The following is a 10296-nucleotide window of genomic DNA, read 5'->3' on the forward strand; positions in this document are numbered from 1 at the left end:
CTAGCACTGAGTTTCCACGTTAATTCATAGAAAAAACAAGGCATAGTAACCATTAAAAGAAAACACTAACCCTTGAAATTACACAGAGCAACTATAACGATGACTTTCTCTGATGGAACTGGAGCACTTCAGCTCACCGCATTCACCGAAAACTGCCTCCCACTTTTTAAGCTATCAGCTGAAGAAATCTACCACATGAAGGCTACAGTAAATGATTAGGTGCATTACATGTATTTTGTTAGCAATTATTAACGCTCCTTAATTTGTATTTGTGTTTTCTTTTATACTAACTCACCATCTATCTTATTTCAGGATGATACCACTAGATTCCGTAGGATAGCTTATAGGCTATCAACTACATACTTCTTGATAAAGGTTGGTCCTACGACTGCCTTAGAACAGAATCAGGTTTTGCAGTGGGGTTTAAAGGGTGTGGAAATGGAAGACACAGCCACACCTAATGTTGTAGGAAGCTGGTGCAGAATCTGTAATCAAGAATGCAGAACTAATAGTTGATGCTACAGATACTGCTTCTGACCAACACATTGAGTGCGCAGTTCAGAACAAAGAACCCCTTGACAAAACCATCAAGAAAGAAACAGTTGCTTCATATGATCTATCGATCTTCAGCCAGGAAGAGGAAGATGCTTGCTTAGCAGCAGAAGCACTGGCTGCAGCAGAAAAAGCTGCACAATCTAATGCAGAGGATGTAGGTCTAAAAAGAAAGAGGGTTGAGACTGATAGTGAACTTGAAGCCACCACACCAGCAAAAGATGTTATTGACCATGAAACAGCTTCAGCTATCAAAAATGCACATCCCATCAAGGAAAAGGAGAAGCATCAGGCTATGCAAGCAGCACTGAAAGGAAAGGGAATTGACTATGACACACCAATTGTCTCTGCGGAAACAATCAAAGCTGTTAAGCTAGAAAAAGATAGCAAGCGTCGATCACTTGTATTCCATGATGATGACTCAGATGACTCTTAGATGCAATACCAGAAGTAAGACTTGTGACAGATCAGTTGGGTAACAGCTTCACTACTAAATCTTTTGCTATGTATATACTATGCTATTAGAAATGTGGCTTTCAGAAGGAACAAGTACTCTTAAATTACATGTTCCTAAATAAAGCCATATAGACTAGATAAAAAATCGGCTATGGTTAAGACCTTTAGGGACTATGGACTTGCAAAGAAACTGGTTTCATAGACAATGCCAGTTGCTAGGCTATCTATCTTTAATTTTGCTGCTTGATTGCTTCTATATAGTTAGAAGAAACAATCAAGCATTATGGTTTTATATAGGAACAAGCATTTCACAAGTGTTTGTTCCTATGTAACACTATTTTGAATGTGCCTACCTTGACACAGACTATAATTAGTCCATCTCACTTTTGTTGTCTGGTTACTTAGTTATGCTTTGTAACACAATCAGACATTAGTTATCTGTAGTTTAGGGAACATGTGGCAATGTAGCTATCAATCATGTACCTATTATGAAACTCTTATATAATGTACATATATATATATATATATATATATATATATATATATATATATATATATATATATATATATATATATATATATATATATATATATATATATATATATATATATATATTATGGCTTAGTACTTTAAGTTTCGCTTTTAGCATTTGCTTGCCATACATCTCTCTGCATTGTCATTAATTGTTACAGATTATATTGTTAGTAATAGGTGAAAATCAATTTCAGGAAAATGAAATTCAGTTTAGTGAAGAGACAAAATCAGGAAATACACTAAGTTTTGCTCTTTGTCGAGTATCCTATCAATTGGATTTTAGGAGTTAATGGATATTTCCAGCTTTGTGTGTAAAATAGATTTGAAAATATAAATAATGAGCAGGAATGTAACCAAATTAGTCATACCCTTGGATTTATAGAAAACATGGCTAATAACAGTGTGATACATGGCTAATAACAATGTAATAGAGCATATAGACAAGCATGAAAAGCACAGAGTATATCATCTTCAATCATTCATTTATATTAGGAGCAGAATCTAATTTTGCAATAATTACAACCTACTATCCTTTCTTACTAATTACAACTAATTAGATACCTACATCTAATACTCCCAGAATTTTAGCCCCAAAAACTAACAACCAACAAAGATCCAACCAAATCTTCACTCCATACTCTACCACTGCTGCAATTTACTCCCAAAAAAAGACCTAAGCAATAAACAATATACATTCAGTCAGGAATTTTCATACGAAACATTGAAGAATCTTCACTTGTCTCTGGATTTGCTTCTTGCTGGTTCCCAAAAGAAGAGTCTGAACTACTGCCATCATCATCTTCATCGTTATAAACATCATGGCTTGATTCTAATGCTTCATCTTAATCAATAACACCTTCTTTCTCAGATTCAGTTTCCGAGTCAGAGTTCACATCACTTTCAGGATTTTCATCAGTCACCTCTTCTTCTTCCTCACTCTCATCTTCTTCCTCACTTTCCTCCCCTTTCTCTTCTGCACCAACAACCTCCTCCTGTTTAGCCTCAGCCTTATCATTATCTGAGTCGATGATGATAACAGGCCATTCTCCACAATCATTCCTTTCAACTCCTCGTCTTCTCTTATTACTTGTTTCTCCTTTTTCTTTTTTGCTCTCTGCCTTTGAAATTCCTCGTTCCAGAAGCTCCACATGCCTGTCCATCTGCTTCTTCAATTCACTAGCATACACACGAAAGCTCTCAACGTTTTCTTCTTTGGATTTCAATTCATTCGGCCTCCAAGTTGGTGGTGAGAATACTTTCCCTGATGTCGCGGTGCTATCAGTGCTTCCCATTTTCATGGAGTTGAAATTAAAATGTAAAAAAAAAAAAAAAAAAAAAAAAGGAAGGCAAATTGGAGAAGAAAGACAGTGCACAGCAATAGAGGAGTCCACACACCACGTAATATAGGACTTGACTGGTTAGAGACAAGCAAACCAATCATCACAGTTTCTTGAAAGAGTAAAAAATTGAGACTTTATGGCTTCCTTGATACAACCATTCAACATCTCTACATATTCTCTTGTACTTGTAGTTTATAAAAATCAGAATTAAAAAGTTACTTTTTAAGGATGTGTTGTTGTACTTACAATTTACAAAAGGCAAAAATAGAAAGTTGCTTTTCGTAGATTTCGTAATATGCACGATGTCCACACACACGTGTATTGGCCATCTTCCCTATTTTTAAATTACGACTTGTCATATTTCTATACATCACTCTGTCACACAATAAACTTTTGATGAAGCGGAATTATTAGCACTTATATTTAATTAACATTACACAATACAAAATCCTAACGCGTTTAAAACAATGTTGCACTACCCATTACATACATTATCTAAATTGGATTAGTAAGGTCCATCAAATTAACGATACCATTACATTCACTCGTTTCGTGTTTATTGGGCTATCGCGCGCACCGCGCGCGATGGCTCAACTAGTACAATTAAAAGTACTAAAGTTTGGCAAAAGTTGTACAAAAGGTACTGAACTTTGAGAAGTTGCATTTAGAGTACTATAACTTATTACAGCAGGTAAAAACTCCAAGTGATAACTTGCTCCAACCGGTTTCCCCCTTTTATATTACTTTTTTTTTTAAAAAAAAAAAAACTTCATTTCCTCCATCACCATTCACCAACTCTCAACTTTCTCCCTCCTCCATTACTGCAACAAAAATCCTTCATTTCCTCTATTTTCTCTCTCCTTAGAAAACCTTCAATTTAGAAGCAGCAAATAAAAAAAAAAAATTAGAAGCAACAATTCATTTATTTTTTTAATTGAAATTCTAACATTCCTAAATTGATTGGTAACAAGAAGAACTTCAATAGATTCATTAAAAGTAGCAGAAGCAGCTAACTACCCAATTCTTTTGAAATTGAATTGAGGGAAACTGATTACTTCTACTACATGAAAAGCATCCCAAGAAATTTCAACCCCATAAATTAAATGAAGATAAGTTAATTTGAGAAGTGCAGTGGATTTCATTTGTGGGTCTGTTGATTTGATATAGCGATGAATTTCTTCAATGGCTTTTGAGAGGAAAGGTGAAAGGGGTGTTGATGATTCTGGGGAATGAAGTCGATTTCCTTTGATTAAATCACCTAATGAGCGTTGAAAGAATAAGTCCATTATTGATGAATTGGTTTGAGCTTATTTTATTAATGATTTTGACTTGATGGGGTATTTTAGAATTGTGGGGATTCCATGATTGAGTGTTGAAGGTTTTGGGAGAAGATTAAAAGGTTTTTTTTAGTGGAAAAATGGAGGAAAAGGGGATTTGTATGTGGTTTTGATTGTTCGAATTGAGGAAGAAGATGATGATTGTGAATTATGATGATATACGAATTCAATCCGTGCAGAAACATTAATACCTTCTTTATTTTCTCCGAATTTTATTTTTCTTTTTTTTAAAGCAAGTTTACATGCTGTAGCACGTTAGAGTACTCTAAATGCAACTTCTCAAACTTCAGTACCTTTTGTGCAACTTTTGCCAAACTTTAGTACCTTCAATTGTATATAACTCGTAAATTATAGGAGTTATTTATTCAAGGATTACTTGTCCGTCAGAGGTTACCCTCACACGAAAATTGCACTAAGCGATTGAGTAAGTAACCCCTAAATAAGTAACACATACAAGTAACCCCCTAATAAGTAACTCATACAAGTAATTCCCAAATAAGTAACTCATAGTCTCATACAAGTAACCCCTGAATGAGTAACTCATACAAATAACCCCTGAATAAGTAACTCCTACAAGTAACCCCTGCTACAATTAAAAAGTTGCTGATATTCTTTTAATTCATATACTTCTCCTGTCCTGTCTCATAATACATGACACAGTCAAACATTATATCGCACACATGCTAATGCATTAATTTGACTTTATTTTTATATAATTAAATATTAATGAAAATTGTTTTTAAAATTATATTATGAAACTTTATATTAAAACCTATCTAACAACATATTGTATAATAAAATACTCGTATATTTTTAATACTGTATGTTAGTATAAACTTATGGTAAAACCTAATGCATGAATAGTTAAAAAAAAAAAAAAAAAAAAAAAAAAAAAAAAAAAAAAAAAACACCAACGTTTTATTTATTATGGGACGGAGGAGTATTACACAACCAAATAAATAAGTAATTTTCTTTAAAAAAAAAATAAATAAAGTAATTTACTATATTTCTCAAAATTAGTGAAAGTTAAATCTTGTTTGTTAAGTCTTCCCCCTCGGCGTTGACAACTCAACTCAAGTCTTTGCGACAGCGCGCACACAACCTCCCCGCTCTTCCACCGCGTAACAGTCCACTATTAATACAACAAACCAACATTTCTTCCTCATCCACAAAATAAAACTCTATTTCTTATTATCAAAACTTCATTGACTATTCAATTTCCCAAAACCCCATCTCAAATCCTCAGATCCAAAACAATGGAAGACGAATACTACTCAACAAGAGGCAAACCCACCAAAACCCACTCGGGTCCGGGCCAAGTTCCGGGTCAGGGTCACACCCCCAGCACATCAGAGCTCATGGCAAGCGCCAAATTAATGGCAGACGCAGCTAAATCGGCTTTAGCCCACGATACCGAAAAGATCGACAAAGCTAAAGTCGCCGGAGCCGCCGGAAACCTCCTCGGCGCCGCCAAACATTACGGCAAACTTGATGAGAAGAGTTACGGTAAATACGTCGGTAAGGCGGAAACTTATCTTCACAAATATAACTCATCATCATCTTCTTCTTCTCAATCTCAATCTCATTCCTCGTCGTATACCTCTTCAACCACCGCGCATTCCTCCGGGTACGGCGGCCCCCACGACGGCGGTGAAGGGAAGTACGGCCATGGTCAGGGTCATTCCGGTGGTGGTGGTGGTGGTGGAAGTGGTGGTGGGTATGGGGAGTATGTGAAGTTGGCGCAAGGGTTGTTGAATAAGAAGCAAGATCATGGCGGCGAAGGCGGTGGATCGGGACATTCTAGTGGTGGAAGTGGTGGTGCTGGGGATTATATTAAGTTGGCTCAAGGGTTGCTGAATAAGAAACAAGATCATGGCGGCGAAGGCGGTGGAACGGGTCATTCTAGTGGTGGTGCTGGAGATTATATCAAATTGGCTCAAGGGTTTATGAAGAAACATTGATTAATTAATTTGATGGTTTGGGTTAATGTTTGAAATTGTGTTAATTACATACTGACTTGTTGTATTGGATTATGAATATGATTATTGTATGAATGCTAATTACTTGATTGTTTTTGTAATTTGTTAATTCTAAGTTTAGCTTATGCAAAGAATTATGCTTGTAATCTTGAGCACTAGAATTCAAGTTGTATTCTGATTGACCAATTCCTTTCATTTGCTCTACTACAATAATTTTGTGAATTGGGTTATACTACAGACGAGAAAATGAGGAATTTTGATCGGTTCTCGGTCAAACATGAAATAGTTTTAATCTGTGGCACACTGGCACCTAGAAGGTTTGACAAAATGAGGGTTTATGATCTTATAAAGCATGATCAATCTATTTGTATACTACAAAGTATATATGTGTATTACCTGTATGATCAAGTGAGATGAATGATATTCAAAGCAAAATAGAAATGTAATGTTATAAGCCTATAAAGAATGCTTATTCGGCTTCTGATCTTATAAGATATTAGCCTGTATACTCTGCTTTCCATATGACCTTAAGTGTATGATAGAAAGTCAATGTAATGTGTATCTAACTAATTTTCAAATCATGTCCTTCTATACTTCTTTGAGGAGAATAACATTAGAATTTAATAGTACTAATAAAAGTATTTGGCTAAGTCAAATATCTAATTAAAATCAGCTAAAATCTCTCTTAGCCACCCTCTTCATACACCAATAATGCATGATTGATCATTAGTTCATTACAAAAATCAGGCAGTTTTATAATTCATGTTTCTTCCTTGCCTCAAACTTTTTTTTCATTTTAAGTTCTTCTCCAAATCATAATATAAACAAACAAGAGTAATCCGGATTATATCAAGTGCATATAGCTAGAATAATGGAAGAAGAACGGTCAACCACCAAAAGCAACACCAAGCAAACCCCGGCTTCCCATGCAGATATAATGTCTAGTGCCAAGGTGATAGCTGCTGCGGCGAAATCCTCATTTGGTAAAGAGAATGACAAGATTAACAAGGATGAAGTTGCTGAAGCCGCGGCTGACCTTCTAGGAGCTGCCAAAAAGTATGGCAAATTGGAGGACAAAAGCTATGGAAAAGTCCTAGACAAGGCTGAGGATTACCTTCATAATTATCATTCTTCTAATAACTCCACCACCTCTACCGTGCATGGTGGGTCCCACGTCGAAGGAGGTGGGAAAGAACACGGGCATTCTTCAAGTGGCAGCGGTGGTGGTGGTGGGTATGGGGAGTATGTGAAGATGGCTCAAGGGTTTTTGAAGAAAGATGATGATCATGGACATTCAAGTAGTGATGGTGGAGCAAAGAAAGATGGTGCTAAAAAAGATGGTGATGGTGGTCATCATGGACACTCGAATAGTGGAGGTGGAGGAGGGTATGGAGATTATTTGAAAATGGCTCAAGGGATTCTAAAGAAATAATGTTATAAGTCATCCTCCTTGGACAATGTTTGTATATTATAGTGCATGAAATATTATTTTAGAGTTTTGTAAATTTACTACATACTTCGTATATAGTTTCAATTGTAGGATTGATGAATGTGTTACGTTTTGAAGAAAATTTGTTGTATTATCATAGCCTAAGATAGAGCATAAAATAATATATATAATTATACATGGTCATTTTCTTGGTCAATTTGAGATTGAGGATAGGAATATTATTATTATAGGATCATGTTAATTGGGCTTTTGATCTTTCTTGGATCACAAATCAAACTACACAAGCCTGGGACTTAAATGAGGCAATTGGGACACAATTGAGTAGCCGAGTAGTTTTTGATTGATTTTTTGCAATATGTGCGCCTAAGTACCAATTCCGTGGTTGACAACAACTCACTTTAATTAATTAGACGAGTAAAAAGCAATTGATCATTTGATCCTTGCCCTTTCTTAGCAAATGTAAATGCTCTTAGTGCTCTATCGCTCTTTTTCTAATGGGGTTGAGGAAATAAAATAAAGTAGACGAAATTTTATCTGTAGTTAAAGATTGTTAATGGTGATAGATCAGTCCCTACATGCTACATGCTACACGGCCACACTATTACTACACTATTAGGAAGAATTCAATTCCCTTATTCTCAACGATGTTAAATAAACGAATCGGACTTGAACACCTTGATTTTAATTTGTTGTTCATTTCCACAAACAATTTCATGTTTGTTTATACTTGAACATTTTGTAATTATTTACAATGTGTAGTTAAGGGGAAATGATTTTTCCGTGGAATAATCATATTGGTTAACAAAATCACAAGGAATTCCTATTTATTGAACCATCAAATTGGTTCATGCTCGTAAGATCGAATTGCAAGTCGCAAGCAACTTTAGAAAAGTAACAAAGCAAGCCTATATACCCGTGAAAAAATGAAAATAATAGTGACTCGATTATTGATAAGGTCCGTGATTGGTGGATGGTGGGCACTAAGCATGGGCTTAGATAATTATTCATGAAGATTGAAGAGGGTCGACAGTGACAAAATTTTTACTCAATTTGCGTGATAGTATCGTGGCATGTTTCGGGACTGTTATCTTAAAAGCCAAAGACAAAGAGTAAAGCAAGTACATAGGAGAAAGCTTAATTGCATTAATGAGCTTATCAAAAGAGAAAGTTTCGTGTAAAACGGACCCACAATATAGCTATATGTGTACATGTTAGACACGGAGTAAGGGATATTCAGATATCCTTGTAGTTTGACTAACATACACCTAAAAGTAATAAGTAACATCGATCATAAATACTTTGATGATGACAATTTTAACTAACATACACTCTAATCGCTATATTTCTTTTAAATGTTACATCTATATTAACCGACCATCAATAAATTTTAATATTAATATTATTATTTTCTGGTTTCTACGCATGCAACACGGCCATATTCACATACTTTCCTTCGAATCGTCCAAAGAATAGCCTCAGTCCCTCTCACCTCTTATGAGTAAACAGTACGTCATTAGCAAAATCAAGAAGAAAGAGGCACGTAGCCCTTAAAATAAAAGGTTGCATACGTAATTGCATTAAACTTATGGTTGTGTGCTTGTGTCGGTAACAACTAACAACTTGGCAAACCAACAAAGTTTTCTCCTCAAATAAAACCGAGTATGATAAAGTTGGGCCCTATTTTAAACACCACCATAATTTTTCCTAAAAAAATATCTCAATCATACATATATCCACTATACCTTAACCCCTTTAAATACCCTACTATTTCCTATATCCCATAAACCAAACAAACTAAACTCACACATAAAAAAAAAGTTCATTCATTCTCTAAAACTTAGCCAACTTTATTTCCTCAATTCATTATTTGTTCATTATGGCTGAAGAAGCTACTAAGACCCACAGTGAACCATCATCCACATCCGATCTGATGGCAAGCGCCAAGACCGTAGCCGAGGCGGCCCAGTTTGCGTGCTCCAACCAGACTGATAAGATTGACAAGGCTAAGGTCTCGGAAGCTGCTGAGGATGTTCTAGAAGCTGCTAAGACGTATGGGAAGCTCGATGATAATAGCGGTATTGGACAGTATGTTGGTAAGGCGGAAGGTTATCTCCATAACCTTCATGGTGAACACGGTGGTGCTGCCGCGGAGGGTGGTGAAACAAAGGCGGAGTCGGCGGTGCCGGAGAGTGGTGAAAAGAAGGAGTCTAGTGGTGGTGGTTTGATGGGTATGGCTAAAGGACTTTTCAAGTGATCATCGGATGATCATTTTTTATGAAGTTTATGGGATATTGAATAAATTCTTCTAGTATATCCTGTTTGTTACGGAGTAATTGTTAGTTATTGATTGTACGTTTTTGTTGTCGTTGTCGTGGTACGTTGTTTATTAAATAGAAAAACAAATTAAAGAAAAGAAAAAAAAATGTTTGTGGTGTGGGTGTGTAAGTTAAAGTAATGTAATTTGTTTGTGTTTGTGTGATGTAGTAGTGATACACTAGATTTGTAAATTAGTGGAAAACAAATATAAAAACAAAAACACAGCACTACTCTTCGTAAGTTAAATTAGTTGTAATCTTGTACGTTTTCGACGTATTATGTAAGGAAGTGTTATTTTTAAATTTTAATGTGATACGTTGAGTTGCTATCA

The 10296-nt window shown here is 35.5% G+C and overlaps 3 protein-coding genes across 3 annotated transcripts; all 3 read left to right on the top strand.

Annotated features, from left to right (window-relative positions):
- The first annotated feature begins 5348 nt into the window (after positions 1–5348).
- On the top strand, positions 5349–6394 carry LOC145601623 (uncharacterized). The gene has a single exon (XM_081657676.1). It carries the CDS (start codon positions 5477–5479, stop codon positions 6179–6181), a length of 705 nt encoding a protein of 234 aa, XP_081513802.1. The 5' UTR covers positions 5349–5476; the 3' UTR covers positions 6182–6394.
- Positions 6395–7070: 676 nt separating this feature from the next.
- Positions 7071–7634, top strand: LOC145600209 (nodulin-related protein 2-like). Its single transcript, XM_081656113.1, has one exon. The coding sequence runs from the start codon at positions 7071–7073 to the stop codon at positions 7629–7631; it is 561 nt and encodes a 186-aa protein (XP_081512239.1). The 3' UTR covers positions 7632–7634.
- Positions 7635–9411: 1777 nt separating this feature from the next.
- Positions 9412–10296, top strand: LOC145602972 (nodulin-related protein 2-like). The gene has a single exon (XM_081659107.1). The coding sequence runs from the start codon at positions 9526–9528 to the stop codon at positions 9901–9903; it is 378 nt and encodes a 125-aa protein (XP_081515233.1). The 5' UTR covers positions 9412–9525; the 3' UTR covers positions 9904–10296.

The sequence above is a fragment of the Chenopodium album genome, chromosome 21 (genome assembly GCF_948465745.1).
Source record: "Chenopodium album chromosome 21, dcCheAlbu1.1, whole genome shotgun sequence".
Lineage (NCBI taxonomy): Eukaryota > Viridiplantae > Streptophyta > Magnoliopsida > Caryophyllales > Amaranthaceae > Chenopodium > Chenopodium album.